Consider the following 17,841-nt stretch of genomic DNA (forward strand, 5'->3'; position numbering starts at 1 on the left):
TGATGGGCTCTGTCTGAGAGGGCTGGTCAGGTTCGTTATTCAGGCGGGACAGTGCATCGGCTTTGATGTTCTTTGAACCGGGTCTGTAGGTTACCGTGAAGTGGAACCTTGTGAAGAACATGGCCCATCGTGCTTGACGGGGATTCATCCGCTTGGCCGAGCGTAGGTATTCGAGGTTCTTATGGTCTGTGATAACCGTGAACGGCTGCCGAGCGCCCTCTAGCCAGTGTCGCCACTCCTCGAAGGCCGCCTTCATGGCCAGTAACTCACGGTCCCCCACGTCCTAATTCCGTTCAGCAGCAGATAGTTTTTTTGAATAGTAAGCACATGGGAACAATTTGTTAGCCGGACCTTGACGTTGTGAAAGTACCGCTCCGATACCTGTACTGGAGGCGTCCACCTCTACTACGAATGGCCGAGCGGGATCAGGATGGTGCAGGATGGGAGCTGTTGTGAAGCGCTCCTTCAGCAGGTGAAAAGCGCGGATAGCTTCAGGTGACCACGATAGACGGGGCGAGGTTCTCTTTGTCATAGAAGTGAGTGGCGCCGCTACCGTGCTGAACCCGCGAATGAAGCGACGATAGAAGTTCGCAAAGCCCAGAAGGCGTTGTAGTTCTTTGACAGTCTGGGGTTGGGGCCACTTTAACACCGCCTCCACTTTCGACTCGTCCAGGGCGATTCCACCGGCGGAAATGACTTAACCCAGGAACGATGTGGAGGTTGTGTGGAATTCACACTTCTCAGCTTTAGCATAGAGCTGATGGTGTATTAGTCTTTTCAGCACTGCACGCACGTGCTGGACATGAGCCTCCATGGTTTCAGAATATATTAAAATGTCATCAATGTAAATGATCACCCATCGATCCAGCATGTCTCGGAACATGTTATTGATGAATGATTGGAACACTGAAGGACTGTTAGCTAGGCCGAACGGCATGACCAAGTATTCATAATGGCCGGACTGTGTGGAGAAGGCGGTCTTCCATTCGTCCCCCTCTCTGATGCGGATCAGGTTATAAGCACTGCGTAAATCCAATTTGGTGAAGAACCGGGCTTTGCGCAGCTGTTCCAGGGCTGAAGGGACCAGGGGGAGAGGGTAACGAAATTTGACGGTAACCTCGTTCAGAGCTCGATAGTCTATGCAGGGGTGGAGTCCCCCGTCTTTCTTCTTTACAAAAAAGAAGCCGGATGATGCTGGTGACACAGACTGCCGAATAAACCCCTTCTTTAATTCCTCCTCGATGTATGCATTCATAGCCTCTGTCTCCGGCTGTGACAGCGGGAAAATTCTGCCTTTTGGGGGCGTGGCATTGGGTAGGAGCTCGATGCTGCAGTCGCCGGGACGGTGAGGAGGTAGCTGGGTGGCCTTGACCTTGCTAAATGCCTCCACTAGGTCACGATATTCAGCCGGGAGAGCGGGAATGACGGGCGCAGTGGTCGCGGAGCATAGCGGAAGTAGTGCCTCGGAGGGTTGGTTATGTGGAGCGCAGGTTTTATCCCAGGCTATAATCCGTGGCTCTCTCCAGGAAATGACCAGATTGTGGAGCTTTAGCCAGGGTAATCCTAGGATCAGAGGATGACGAGGAGAGGTGATGACATGAAACGGATAGGTTCGCTGTGATGTGGGCCCACCAATAGCTCGATTTCTTCGGTAACGAATCTTATCCGTCCCGCTCTGACGGGTCGACCGTCTATTGCTTCGACGGTTGCGGGGACATCGCACTCTCTTACTGGGATAGCGTTGGCTTTGACACACTCCCCTGAGATGAAATTCCCAGATGCACCGGAATCAATGAGAGCTTCTGAGTCAATATTTTCGCCCTGAAAGTTCAAGCGCACAGCGAATCGAGCACCGGTCTGGGGTGGTGAGACAAAACTGGCCACACTCACTAGCGAACTCTGCTCGTTGTGTGGTCTGACGGGACAGGAGGGCAGACGATGCCCGGGCGCACCACAGTATATAAAAAAAAGCCCGTGTTGTCTGTGACGTCTCTTCTCCTCGGGGGTGAGATGAGCATGGGCATGATGTGGGGACTCAGAATATGCAGCGGATGGGGAGTGTGTGAGTGATCGCCAGGTTCGGATCAGATTATCGAGTCGGATAGACAGATCCATAAAGTCCGATAGGTTCCTTCCTTCATCACGACAAGCGAGCTCTGCTTGTAATTCATGGTTCAGGCTTTTACGGTAGAGGAGCTTGAGGAGTCTTTCCTCCCAACCCGTCTGAGCTGCGAGGGTGCGGAAAGTTATGGAGTATTCCGCTGCACTGTGGCTCCCCTGGGAAATTTTCAGGAGGCGCTCCTCTGCGCTCTCCCTGTCAGCGACATGGTCGAATACGGTGCGAAACTGGGCGAGGAAGTGGTTGAAGGAAGAAAACACTGATCCGTCCTCTCTCCATACGGCGGTGGCCCATTCGAAAGCCCTTCCAGTGAGCAGGGTGCAGACCAGTGCTATGCGGCTAGCATCCGTGGGGTAGAGAGACGGTTGTTGTGTCACAAACAGCGAACACTGCATAAGAAAACCCCTGCATCTCGACGGGTCTCCATCGAATTTCTCCGGGAAGGAGAGTCGTGGGTCAGCGGTCGTGGGGATCCTGCTGGACGCTGTGGGGGCATTCTGCAAGCCCTGTAGGGCTGTGACGAGTTCACCCCTGACCGAGGTGACATGAGTCAGCTGTTGGCAGAGTTCACTGACCGGCTGAGCCTGGCAGAAGAGCTGTGAGGCAGCGGCTGGATCATATGGTGGCGAAGTCTTCTGTAATGACTGATCATGGGACGGAGGATCCATTTGCACGCTCTTTAATTCAAACTCAAGGTATAACAGGTGTAGATCAGAATTAGCAGACACGATATCGAAGGAGAGGCAAAAATCAGAAACAGTAATACAGGCAGGAGGTCGGGGCAGGCGGCAAACAATCATAGAACGGAATGAAATCAAAACAGAGTCAAAAAACCAGGAAAACACAGACAGGAAAACGCTCAGACCGACAGCAGAGGCAAATCGAGACTTCGCACAGAAATGGGGCTCAAATTCAGTAATTGAGTAATTATGGCAGGAGCGGTGGATTGTGGGAGATGTAGTTCCGAAGTCACTAGAATTCGGGAGAAGGATCCCTCTGGTGGTGGTCGGGAGGCGAGACAGGTGTTTCATTCATAACACTATGAGGATTTTGTCTTTAAAACTATTCATTTTTTGTTGTGAACATTTGACATATTTTCACTTTCACTAAAGTTTTTCTAGATTAAATACATTGCTGTGTATTATTTAATTACCTGCTGATAGAAGTGGAGTGAGATTCTAGCCCTTTTGTGTCTAAACAAAGAAATACAGCAGAGCTTAAAGGTGCTTTCACACCTATAGTTCGGTTTATTTGGTCCAGACCAAAAGCAAAAAATTATACATTGTATATTTTTAGCAGTTTTGGTTCCTTTTCACACCACACTGATGATTCTGTTCCGCACCAGTTGAAACGAACCAAAATGCAGTCATGTAATAACCTCATTGGCCACATGTCTTTGAGCATATTTCCTAAACTGCTTCTCGATTGGTCAGAATAAACGTGCGGGAAATTCAAACGAAACTCCGGAAGTAAACAAAAAGAGGAAAATACAGGAAAATACAGCATACAGTACACCATGGAGAGACGACTGCGCGCTGCAATTATGTTCGTGGTTGTAATCTACTACATCGCTTGTATACAGCATTCTATGCAAAGTCTTAATTTTCAGAATGAAGCCCGGAAACGGCTTGAAAATATCATTTTAATGCACTGCAAACGGCGAAGACGCATCGCAAGACACTTCAGGAGGTGGCGAGCATTACTTTTGCGAAACTGTGACATGCTTATCTTCCGAAAATATTGCCAACGACCCACTATGGCAGCTGGTTTAGTCCAAAATGCGCAATACTTTTTGCAGTTAGGTCTATTCGACCATGTACTCACCACAAACGAACCGTAACAGAGTTCGTTTGAAAGCGTAAAGACACCACCTCTTCAAGGAGGTCTCGGTACGCTTGTTTGGTCCGCTTTTGGTGCGCACCAGAGTTCGATTGCTGCATTCTCACCTGCCCAAACGAACTGCACCAAATGAGCAATCGAACTCTGGTATGATTCAACCGAACTAAACAAGGCAGAGCACCCTTAGTCTCTTGGACCTGCATTCCTGAACGGAATCCAGTCTTTACTGTCTTTGTTACTTTGATGTTGGATTTTTTATTAATATACTATTGTACATCATGGGAAAATGGGGAAAATGAGCCCTTGCACTTTGTTTTAGCTTTTTTATGAACTACCATTATACTACTAATATTTTCCTGCAGTATTCTTATCCATCCGAATGGCAAACAAGCGCAAACAAGCTTTCACGGTAACAGGAACATCATCAACCAATTAGAATAATTAACACCACAACCGCTAAGTGCACCTCCGATATTTCAATATAAATGGGTATTCGAATATTACTGCTATTCCTACTACTGTATAACTAATAATAACTATATCATGCTCAAAACAAAACCAGCAAACGGGGTGAATGTACCACAATTTGAAGACATTTTTGAAGAAGACTTCAAAAGTGGAAGGTTTTAGTCTGGCCAAGTCAATCACTAGACATAAGCCCAACTGAAGGTGATTATACCTCCTGAAGAAGAGACTGAATGGAGAAAGCACCCAAAACAAACAACAACTGGAAGAAGCTGTAGTACAAGCGCAGAAAAGCAGCACAAAAGAAAAACACAACACTTTGGTGATGCAGTTATTTGCGAGCAAATATTAACATATAATTTATACTTGCTCATTTGCTCACTTGAAAACAATTGGGTCGGCTGACACCAAAGGTACCATGTGCTAAGTTTTTCAAATCTCCAATGATCTTAGATTAATCAGGAAATGAAACCTGAAATTCTGGTCTTCGTTTTACATTCATCTTCTGATTTGAAACCCAAAAAGTCTTCAGTGTATAAGAAAAAAAAATATAATGTCCTCGTTCCAGTCATTTCAAATGTTTATACAAACAGTGAATCAACCACTTGACATTCAAAATCTCATATTTCAAAAATCCCTGATGATATTTTATTAAATTCACCAAATAATGCTGAAGGAATTGTTAAGAAATGTCAAAATTAATTTTTTTCACTATTCAAAAACAAGAAATCATTACAGCATATAATAGATAACTCTTTTCCCTGGCTACACTGCAGTTGTTTTTTTTTTAATTGTCTATTTTTATTAAAAGATAGTAGAATTTAAATGATTAAATTCTCTTCTTGGATATTAAATGACAAGTCACATGAATTAATTAGATTTTAATTAAATTATACTGCACCATGTATGTCTGTACGTTTTTCCATTTAATTGGAGATGGGAGAAGAGTATGTACCTACTGTACAGGAGAAAAAAGCTTATGTTTATATCAAGCTAGGGATTTTAGAACCAACTCTTAGATGAAGTGATGAAGGGGTGAAAGGTTATTTAAAGACAAGTATTTACTCTAAACTAAATTTCCCTCACACAACAGTGACAGACGTGTCACCACAAGTGACCAAAGCACATAAAAACGATATATAGTAATGGCAGCGAAAAGAAAGCCTGTGTCGGTGCTAATTATACACATGGCCTGTGCCAGTACTTGCCACTTTCTTGAGTCTGACATTTAAAAGTCAGCCCACTTAATACTGTTACCTCCTGAAGCAATCTCCCCACTGACAAAAGCCATGTAACTACTTTAATAAGCTGAGGCAGGGGCATGTCTAAAGCAGAGAGAGAAAAGTGGCTGGATGGAAAATGCTTGAGGTCTTGATTTCTGTCACTTCGTTGTTCTTTAAATTTCAGAAGACCTTTTAGACTTTTTTATTATTTGAAAACTATTTAAGTATGTTATTGACCATAGATAGTCACCATACAACTATGGGTAAAACCCAGTGTTGGGCAGTTACTTTTGACAGTAACTAATACTCTAACGCATTACTTTTTAAATAAAGTAACTCCGTTAGCGTTACCATATGGTGCGTTTGTCCGTTACTTTTTTAAAGTAGTTCATTTTGGCTGACGTGTAGCCTACAGCCTAACCTGTTTACAGCAGCGACGCATTGTAGGATCGGTGGATGCCAACCTGTAAACACGAAGGCGCCGCACTGTGGGCGTGTTTCCGTTTATTCATGTATGTGCGCGGCAGTAACGGCGAGTCGAGGCGAGAGCAAGACCAGTTTCTCAAAGTGGAAATATGTTCATTATTTCACTTTAGTTGAGCATAAAGACAAAAACATTTTAGTCAAATGTATCAAATGTACAGTAAGCTGTGTCTTTCTGGTTCGAAGGTCCTATCTACTGCGATCAACAGCAACTCCAATCCGTCGAAGCACCTTCTGAAAGCCGGTGACTCCACAGTAGAGACAGGCTGCATGTTTCAACAACATATCGTGCAATAGCTTTGTTGATCTGTCCATGACTAACAGCTAACAGTCCGGTTAAAATCTAGTCGCTGTTGTTTGGCTGGAGGTGCTTGACTCACTTCGAGTGTGTCCACCGACACTGGGTTAGCTTCTAGCTTCGTCGAGGTATGTAGTTTCTGCTTTCAGGCAGCTCGTTAGCTTGTTAGAAATCCTTGTGATATAATCAGTTTGTGCTGGTCTGACTTAAATAAAATAGTGTTTAAAAATTACTTTGTGTTTAAGTCAGTTTTGTGTTTGTATAGACCATAACGCATAAAAGGGCATTAATGGGAACATTAAATAACGTTCTTTACTAGAAAGCGTTACTTTTTTGGTGTAAGTAATCAACAAAGTAATTGAGTTACATTTTGAATGATGTAACTAGTAACTGTAACTATCTACTGTTTCTTAGTAACTATCACAACACTGGTACAGTAAAACCAGAACCAGAACTTTAGCCACAATAGATATAATTTAGACTGTAGATATTACTGAAGACTGTGATAAACTTTTGTGGGAGGGAAAAAAAAACTATCACTCCTGTCTCTCTCAATGAAAAGGCTGAGATTGAGGAGGAGAGGGCACAAGAGCTGTTATTTAGTCTTATCCGGAATGAAAGCCATCCAAGTTGCTGTCTTTTGTGTGCCTCCCCACACTGTTGGCTCTGCACCCACCATGAGCCAGGCCTTGAGAGGAAGACTGCATCTAATTACGCCTCTTGTTTTCCTGAAATTCGGAGAATAAATACGAGAGAAACGTGTCTCATAAATATTCATACCAGGAGAGAGAATTTGAAAAGCTGAGAGAAAAAGGAATTGATTCTGTCTTGATGGGTGTCAGATCTGGTGAAGCTGAGAAGAGCTTTTCTCAGATAATATAATTAGCAGTTGCTCAACACCCGCAGCTGGGCTGTAAAATGTGGATCGATCTCCCCAGCAGATGGATAGCGAACGTATTCATTATCGAATGATTGTACGGGGTGTTCGTCACTACATATTGATTAGAAAATGCTTAATTGTCTACATTGTTGCTAGCTACAACAAAAGCAACAATAAAAGTGTTTTTAAAATATATTACATATACAATCCTCCTACCAGAGTTGGCACCGTTGATTCGTATAAGATGGGCTTTTCCCAGCAAATCATCACTAATAAATTTGACTGCATAAATATCAATACTCACATCACCTCCCATCAAAAGATCAGAAGAGGATATGGTCAGAGAATGCCACATTGATTCTCTGTCTGCAGAGCACTGCTGCTTCATGACAGCGATGTATGGCTGAATGACCTTGCCGTACAGATTGTTAGTCTTTATCCATCCCATTACCCAATTACAGAGCTGGCATGGCAGGCCTCTGTCCTAAATAGAAATGTGCAAGCAAACACAGTCAGACTTCTGACCCACTTTACATTCCATCCGCTCTCTGTTTCCTGCCCAATCTATAGAAGATAATGCAGGAGAATGAGTTTGGGTTTATTGCATTGTTCTGAACATGGCCTTAAAAAAAGAAAACATATTACTCTCGGCTTGTATAAGGAAGTTGAAACGAGAAAGAAAAGGAAGAAGAAAATGAAAAAACGTTCTATAAATTGAATTTATCTGGCTTTGTGCTTCTTTAACAAAGGTTTTGTCACTTCTTCATTGCATCAGTGCAGAAAAATATCACGTTTCTTCTCGGTAAACCGCATGCATGTCAGCATCGTTTTAATGGGATGTGGAAGATTTCCAAACCAAGCTAGTGTTACTAGGGTGGAAGTTTGGCTAAAGTTACTTTATATCTTTAAATCATGTGTGTATTGTGTTTTGTTAAGAACAATTATCAAACTTCAATTATCAGAAGAAAGGCTTCTGGCTTTCACTTAAGAAAATGATGTTCAGCATCCATTCAGCATCCGTTCCAGCACATTTGCTGTCAAATAGACAGCTGTTTTCACTATTATTAGACGATTATAATGGCTCTCATGAGGTTTGGTATTTTTAAAGTCGACAAGACATGCTTAATTATTTGTCTATATGTTTGCTGTTGCTTAATTACTTCCTGCTATTCTGAAAGTAACTAAAAGAATGTGTTAGTGACATTACTGTAGAAAACACTAACACTACATCACGCATGGTAATAGCCATATGGTCCTTGAAGAAGATATTAAAAAAAAAAAACAGATATATTTTCTCTGTATTATGTGGCACTAAGAAAGTCATGTATTTAAACCCAGGTTTACAGGATGTTCTCCCGGACTTCCTGCGCAACCGATTCGTGGAGGCAGCACTCAGCTATGTGGCATGCAATTCCGAGGGCGAGCTCTTGTGCCGCAACAATGACTGCTGGTGTCGATGTTCTGCCAAGTTTCCTGATTGCAACTGCCCCTTCTTGGATATCAGAGCCATGGAAGAGAGTCTCCGGAAAAGCAGGGAGGCCTGGATCACCTTGAATAATGAGTTTATTGAGTCAGGTAAGGATTCTGCTACACTGTCTGGTGCTAAAAATAAGTTGGTGTTCGAATTTTGCCTGAAGTAATTAGTAGCACAAAGATCACAGTACAGCAAGGCATTCTTTGAAACGCACTTAACCTGAGACACAAATATTTCCTTGCTTTTGGGAAACTGGGGCCAAGCTTGCAAAACATGGCCGCAGGAAGACTTTTAAGGCTTTTTGTAAACAGTAAGGAGAACACTGTCACTGTAGTAGAGCATTCAAAGTCTTTTTAGCTGTGAGGTAGAAGTGCATTTGACAAAGCTGAGTCTTCTGCAGCAGCGTTTGATGGTGACAGCTGATTGATATGGGTACTGCATTCCTATCCCTTACTCTCAGTTTTCCCTCTTCAGGTATCTCACATTTTGTAAATGGAATATCTGTCAGGTCTTCTGAATGTTTTTTTTTATTGTATGTATTTTTTATTCACTTTACCTTGACCGACATACTTACAATCAAGCACTTTTCTTTAAGCAAATACACAACCCGGGGATAGAAAATGCAGACTTTGCCACACATTGTTACCATACGACGTAGCAAAAAAAGACGATGGAGCTGTTTTAAAAACGGCGTTGTTAGAGCATATTTTTTAATACAAATTAACTCCAAAATGTGTGTGCTAGGGGGGCACGGTGGCTTAGTGGTTAGCACGTTTGCCTCCGCCTTTTGTGTGTGGAGTTTGCATGTTCTCCCGGTGCCTCGGGGATTCCTCCGGGTATTCCGGTTTCCTCCCCCGGTCCAAAGACATGCATGGTAGGTTGATTGGCATCTCTGGAAAATTGTCCATAGTGTGTGATTACGTGAGTGAGTGAGTGAGTGAGTGAGTGAGTGAGTGAGTGAGTGAGTGAGTGAGTGAGTGAGTGAGTGAGTGAGTGAGAGTGTGTGTGTGCACTGTGATGGGTTGGCACTCCGTCCAGGGTGTATCCTGCCTTGATGCCCAATGACGCCTGAAATAGGCACAGGCTCCCCGTGACCCGAGAAGTTTGGATAAGCGGTAGAAAATGAATGAATGAATGAATGAATGAATGAATGAATGTGTGTGCTAATACAATATATTACAAATTGATATGTCATACCTTATATGTTATTGTGAGTGACCATGCTATTTGTTTTTTTCGGTATTTTAGGAATTCAGCAACAAAAAATACTAACACTAACTAGTTTTCTTATTACAATTAGTGTCTGAATGATTAAAACATAGCCTAGTGTGTCGTCTCGGGTTAGTTATAAAAAACAGTCATAGACAAAAGAAAGTAAACCCCTTAATAATATTTTTTTATTTGCACTTATCAGAGCGTATCAGATATTTTCTGGTCTTCATCGATATTCTATAAACAAACACATAATCTCAGCTGACAACCAAATACACAACAGATGTTAATATGTAGTAATTTTTTTCCCCAAATATAAACTATCGTTCAGAACCCAGGTTGAATTTCATTATGATGGTATTTAGCATTCAGGTGTTACAAATGAAATGCATTAGATTAGTTCATCATTCAGAAGTGTGACTCCATCTACAAAAGCAAAACTTTGGGCAGTTTGATGTTCTGGTGGTGTGTGTCTGCATAATGCCAAGAAAAAAAACGACCTCAGCCATGACCTCAGAGAAGCAATTGTTGCTGCGCATCAATCTGGAAAGATTTGTAAGGCTATCTCCAAACAATTTGAAATTCATCATTCTGCAGTGAGAAGGATTGTTTACAAATGGAAAGCCTTCAAGTTTGTTGCCAATCTTCCCAGGAGTGGGCGTCCAAGCAAATTCGGTCGCGTCATGACTGTTTAATGTTCAAAAACCAAAGCGATACCTACAGCCTCTGTGAGCACATAAAAGCACATGTTCATCAGAGGAAGAATAAACAAGTGACTAGGATACAGCCCATAATTAGTTTTACAAAATTGCATCTAAACAAACCCACATTAAATTCTTGAAAAAGATTAGACTGATGAGACCAAGGTGGAGATGTTTGGTCATCATTGCACAGCACCGTGTCTTTGAAAATCTAAACAGCTTTCACCAGAAACACCTCATGCCAACTGTCATGAAGATTTGGGCTTGTTATTCAGCCACAGGATTCATGCAGTCATTTGTCAAACAGCATAAGTTTGGCAGACAATAGGCCATGCGATATGACTGCGATCCCAACACACCAGTAACCTGACATCTGTATGGTTAAGAAGGAAAAAGAGTTGAAATGGCCAAATGTAAGTCCAGACCTCAACACCACTGAGATGCTGAGGATGGATCTTAAGAAAGCTGACCATAAACGAATGTCCTCAGACATCAATGAACTGAAGCAATGTTGCAAAGAAGACTGACCCAAAATGTCTTCAAGGTTCATTCTTTACCCGGTTTCTGATTTATGGTTCACTTTCGGGAAAGAATGACTACATCACGTCATCTGAGCTTACCTGACTACACAATTGTCGTTTAGGTCCTGATAAATATAAACTGGATTGTAGGAGGGGATTTTTTCCCTCTCCGACAGTAACCTTTGACTTGTTTTCACTGTTCTGTTTGGGCTTCATTGATCTGATAATGTCGTTGGCTTGAAAGAAGGTAGACAGAAAGAGTGATGGTGAATAAGCTAAAAGAAACAAGAACAACAGCATCTCTTCTCCCCACCCCGGAACATTTTCTCGTCCAAAGAGCGATCCAATCACGCAGATAAGCCCAAGCTTCTTCTCTACACTGTGAGGAACTGCTAAAGAAAGTAGCCCAAATTCATTTAAGTGTATCTCAGCATTCCTCCAAATGCATATCTCCTTTCAGCAGGTGAAGTGCTGGGCTTGTGAGAAAAGCTTTTTTTTCTACAGTTTTATTTACTTCCTGTCAGAAAAGTCAGCTCCTATTATTAAAAGAGAGCTCTAAAAATAATTTTCTAGATTGCAGATTCTCTACCTGACATGCTAAAGATTAAAGAACTGAAAGGCTCCCCGTGACCCGAGGTAGTTCAGATAAGCGGTAGAAAATATGAATGAATGAATGATCAGATCATAATACCTGAAGGATCTTTCACATGATGGAATTATGAGTTTTAGAATCCCATACATTGCTGCATACTGTACTTCTAGCTCTCATATGGTGGTCATGTGCTGCATTTAGATTACATGCAAAGTTAAACTATAATTCATTCATTGCATTGGAGGTTGTCGGCTAGTAAGACAGCACCGAATGCGATAGCCGAGCACGCCACATTTCCCACAGCTACGATTTACACCTTTGCAGTTGTGCCACCAAGTAATTTTAGCACCTCCTTTTTCAATGATTGATTGAATTTACAACTATAAATCCACCCTTAAAAGCTCAAGTGTTCTTCAGGATAAGGATCACCCTCCCCTTCCTCTCCAACCTCTGATATGCAGGATGCTCATTTTCACAACTGATCCATTATGGTAATTAAAAACCTGCTTTCAAGTAAAGGAGAGTTGTTTGTTACATGGTACAACCAACACACAGTTCTGGCACAGGTTCCATCACCTTCAGAGACCTGCCAAGAGAAATGCTTAAATTTATAGCTCCATTACTCAATAAAGCTTGTTCTCAGATATACTGCCTTTGCCATGTGAAAGTGATAGATTGCTGACACCCAGCAAGTTTATCTTTTTTCCCCTGAAACTGATGATGCTAATTCTGCAAAGGACACACAAATACTAATCAAGTGTTATTGTTTCTTGAAAGAATTCATTTCCTACATCTCATTTCAAGCACCAACATACAATTCATACAATGTATGATTATAACACAGAAAGATATAATAATGTTTCAGGTTTGGTTAAATGATACAAAAGTTCTAGATTTTGAGACTTTAGCTATGATGTACGAAGTTTCCAACAAATACTTTATATTTTCTTGTGCATTCTGATAGAAATCGCACTAAGTGGTTGTTTTGTGGCGGTTTTCAAAAGCCTAAATGGCCACACACACAAAAGGTGAAGAAAGCACTTAAATATTGATCTTGCATGTGCTAGATTTTGATAGCTATGGCGATTACTGATAACAAAGAAAATTGAGTTTTATAAATGAAATATCCACCCGTCAGGTGAAATAATTTGCACACACGATTGCTGTCCCCAGAATCACTTTCAGACATAATAGATCACATTGCAGGTGCTAAATTAATCTATTTGCATTAACACCACCCCAAATTACATATTCATTAACTGAACCCTGTGTTATTTTTCTTACATAAAAGGCATAATCCTCTTTAGACTCTATTTCAAAGTCTCATTTTTTTGCAGATGTTATCAGGGTGTTATAACATATATGTTTGCTCATACAGTACTAATGTTTAGTAAATCAGGGACTTAAAGTAAGAGCATAGACATTTCTTAAAAGCATATGCAGTCATTGATATTTCATTGGGTTTTCACTTAGCATGGATTAACCTTGTGTCTGTAAGGTTGTGGTCAATTTTTGTGTGAATACTTAGCAAACGTTTACACTGGGCTTGGGCTACATCTTCAGTAATGGTTCGGGACTGGCCACTGGCCATTTCAACAGCCCAGATACTCGACAGAGAAAATAAGATAGTAAAGAGGTGTGGACTTTTCTTTGTATTGTTATGATAGAGCTGTTTTTTCGTGTTGTGTCTTATCCAGGTCTTATCCTGCTCTGAAATGATGTAAGAAAAGCAGACCTTTCAAATGCCAGATCATAGCAGCTCAAAATGAATTTTTCAGAGATACATTGCTGTTTCTATTATGTATGACTAAGCAAATTATTGTGTCAGCCATTGTGTCCATAATGCAACAAGCCCACTTTTCATGGTGAACATTAAATTTCATCACAGCCCTCATTAGTGCATCAGTACATGGGAAGATCCATTGGCTTTATGTTATCTGCATGAGTAATGTGCAACTTAGCACTTAATAGTTCTTAATAGCTCTCTGGTCACATAGTGAGACTCGCTGGAATGTCAATGGATGACACTGGAAAACTTCAGATACTGAGTGACAGGACTAGCCAAAACACGCTGCAAAGCTAATTAAATTCAGCAGACATTACAGCCTGGAAGATTATGAGTCCTAGTACCACCAATCTGCTACTGCTGGGTCCTTGGGTACAGTGGATAACAGCATTAGCCAAATGAGATAAAATGTATCTGGGTTCATATTAAGTATTCTGATGACTTTAGTCACAGATCCAGAGTTATATACATAACCTAGCTTGATAGCCTACCTCAGCATTCTTCACAGTTTTATGCTTAATTTAATATTAATGTAAAGCATCAACTTGGGGAATGCTACACCAAACATCCACACCCCACACAAAAATATGCATATAGGAGATATGTGGTACTGTAGATTCTGTTAAGTCTCTTAAGCATGCGAGAAATTGCATGAGAAACAAGTTCATTTCAATGAACTGCACAGTCTGCACAGCCAAAATGTCTTTAAGCCCCAGAGCTTCAACATATTTATTGAAGAGCTCCATCTGCCTCATCACTTGCTGCATAGCAGCCAATCATCTAGATAAGGAAGTGCACAGAAAATCTGGCAGTGCAGCCTGGAAAGCCTGGGAACACCCTGGGGAGGACTCTGAATTAGTATGTCACTCTATTATGTGGAAACAGAAAAATCAAATGTGTTCTACAAACATTGGAATATGGGAATCTGCATCTTTCAAGACTATTTGCTCACCGCTTTTATCACATCTGGTATATGCAGCATATGGAATGACAGCCGTTTTATGACTTTGAACCAGAAAAATCTGTCAAGGCACCATGTCTTATATACTGTACTGTAAACACTGTAAATACAGTGTGGACAATGTGCTCCGTAACTCTGATCTGTAGGTGTCAATCTTAATTGCTTTATTCACAGAGTAAACCGAGTTACAGTAAAGCTCATTGTTGACTTACAGACATGACACTACTGTATATTTTTGCTAAATTGGTCTTACTTGAGCCAAGCTTTTGCATTCTGATCCAGTGTTTTTCATATTGTGAACTTTAACAAAAGAGAATAAGACATCCAGTGTCTCCTGCATCTCTACACCAAAAAGTGTTTTGCTAAATTTTGGAGATTAAGCACAACTAAACTTGCCTTAACCTTTGTGTCAACCTTAGTTGCCCAGGATGGTTTGTCTCCTCTAGTTTGGAGTGTGTCCACCCACTGAATCTCCTGTTGTGGGCTTTATCTCCATTAGGGCAATCAGAACATGTGACATAGTGATAGATTTGTACATAGCCAAATGCTATGTACAAATTGTGAGCCAAATGCCTTTATCTATTTGAGAGGCCACTGGCCTCTCTACAGATGGCATTGATTTCAGTCAAAAGATTTGCCTTCACAGCCATTATGTGTCCTTTTTTACAAGGTTGCAGATTCCCTTTGCTCACAATTGCATACTGTATATGAGCTTCTTTATAGTACAACATTAAATATATTAGGGATTTGATCCATTGCCTTAGTTGGAGGTTCCAGATTTAGTTTTGCCATCATTTCTGACATTAATAGGTACTGCGTTGTGTTCTTTAGGTTAAAGTCTGACCTTCAGGATGATTAATTCTTAGTCTATCAGCACTCAACTAAACTTGCTGTAGGCAACAAGCTTAGACAACAAGATGTAGTCATTACATCAGGCAGCTGTACCAAGCTCTGTATTTCACTGTGCTGTTGCATTGTAGCTTACAGCTCTTATATTTGGCTCATGTCCTCTTCTAGCTCCTCTACTCTGCATTCCAACACAGTGGGCTCTCATTCCCCTTCTTTTCTCTAAGCTGAGTAGCTGCCTTCCTTTTGATCACGTCATAGAGGAGCTCACCTTTCTTTTCCTAATGCACCCTGTCACATCAGTCATCTGCTTCACTCCTTGCTGCACTCCTCTTTGTTCAGGGGAAGTTGCTGAATAGACCATACTTGTTCTATAGCTTTTGAGATGCACTTCCTGCATCAGAATCAGCAATATACTGCAGATACAGCAAGAGCAAGATAAGTACTTGTCAAAGAAGATCTTGTCCTAAACTGTATGGGGATTCATCATATCTGTCATTCCAGCTTCTTTGGGGATTGGAAGAACGAACAGCTCACTATTGTGATCTGAAATACAAGAGATAGACAGAGAAAAATTCAACAATTTTCAAGAAGTTGCTTGTACAGTAATTCCTCTGCATTCACAGCACCATACCGTTAGATGTCAATGGAAATTATAGTATTTGTGTCTCTCTGAGTCAGAGGTGACTATTGATTAATCATCGGCAACATGCTCTTTTCGATGGCGCAACATTTGCAGTAACAAATTTAACACAGAGCACTTTTAGCATCTTGAATGAGTTTCTTCCATTTCTCAGCAAGAGTGTGACATAAATGAGCCTTCTTACATGTTACACACTCACACGTACGAAGTGGTGATGTTGCTATTGTTGTTATGAAACAATGGGAAAAGTCACCATGTTCTGGAAATCTGCTAAGGAAGCAGAACGGATACGATTCAATTACAAGTTGTTTATTCTGCTGTTCTCAGTAGAATATACAGTGGGATCTTTGTACATAAATCCTTCTGGATTCTAAGCTGGAAAATTATATTCAGATTATATTGTTCATTATAAACGTGAACTATGAGGGTAAGACAGTAGCATTAATGACCATTCCTAGAAACAAACACCCAAGCTAATTTTATTAGCAAAGATCACTGCAAAGACTTTTTTTAAACAGTAGAACCCATGCACAGTAATAATAATAATAATAATAATAATAATAATAATAATAATAATAATAATAATAATAATAAATAATGACGATGATGATTCTTTATAATATTTCTTGTTAGCATTTCTTATTATTTGAGGTGTTTGAATAGTGTAATCCATTCCATTCAAAAAACATTGGCACTGGTCTTCTTCGAACTTCTCTGTGGTTTTGGGTTCTGCTAGCTGATATGGTGTGGACTGTCTACTTTAAATCTTGTCTCCTGAAATCATAATGAGCTGGAATGGAAGCTTAAATATTTCGTTTCTGAAAATGTTGTACACTTATTACTCATATGTCTCATTGCGCTGACTAACACTGCACCGCAATGGAACTGCGAACACAGCACTTTAAACAGGCTCTTGAGCCTATTAGGACACTTCAAAGCATCTTAAAAGAGAATGCATCACCCATGCTTGTAGCCCTGAATGCAAGGAGCCTATACACTGCTTCAGAGAGGTCAAGCACCTCCAATCTGATCAAACGTCCCTTGCTTGTTAATGCAGATACAAATGGCCTTCACTTGTCCGTTACTGGAATTTCAAGAAATCCTCAAGTCACTTTTCACTTGTGCTTGGTGTAAGTGCATAACACAAAGGGGGGTGGTAATTAAGTGTTAAAGAATGATCTAATGATAATAAAATGGTAATATAAAGTAATGAGCAGGAATTATGATGAGCAGATGTAAGATAATAAGAAGAATGATATCGGAGGACATTTTAGTCATTGTTACATGTCCTTGGTAAGTGCAATAAAGTCACCTGCACTATTTAAATATTACTAAGGCTTTGTTTTCAGCAGTATCGAAGCAAATCAAATTAAGCACTAAACAATTTAACAGTATTACACAGTGCCACAGTAATTAAAATGCCTTTTTTTATTTTTTCCTACAACACATACTACATAAATATTACTAAGTAATGCAAAAAAGAAAAAAAAGAAATAAAAAAGGAAGTGGAGAGTTCATGGCACTTCAACTACATGTGAAAAAGAAAGCGTAGTAAACACCGCTCCCGACTTTCACCATGTGCCTGTTGAGAATTGCAAATCCTGTTCACTTCAGGTTTAGGAGAGTGAATGTGTTTATTCAGCCATAGCAATGCTTAATTCTAAGCAGGGATTATACAAAAGACACTTTCGGAGAGTATGATAGCTTTACTGCATAAATCACCTCAGCGCTCAAACAAAAGCTAAATCACACCTTCAATGAATTATTAAAAGCTTGTCTTCCCCTTATTTGCTGAAGT

The 17,841-nt window shown here is 40.8% G+C and overlaps 1 protein-coding gene across 1 annotated transcript in view; it reads left to right on the plus strand.

Annotated features, from left to right (window-relative positions):
• The window catches only part of brinp2 (bone morphogenetic protein/retinoic acid inducible neural-specific 2), a 122,656-nt gene that overhangs the window by 85,369 nt on the left and 19,446 nt on the right, over positions 1-17,841 (plus strand). Inside the window, exon 6 of the mRNA XM_027178827.2 lies at positions 8,646-8,882. Coding sequence (XP_027034628.1) covers positions 8,646-8,882 — 237 coding nt within the window. The remainder of the gene's footprint in view (positions 1-8,645; positions 8,883-17,841) is intronic.

The sequence above is a fragment of the Tachysurus fulvidraco genome, chromosome 1 (genome assembly GCF_022655615.1).
Source record: "Tachysurus fulvidraco isolate hzauxx_2018 chromosome 1, HZAU_PFXX_2.0, whole genome shotgun sequence".
NCBI lineage: Eukaryota > Metazoa > Chordata > Actinopteri > Siluriformes > Bagridae > Tachysurus > Tachysurus fulvidraco.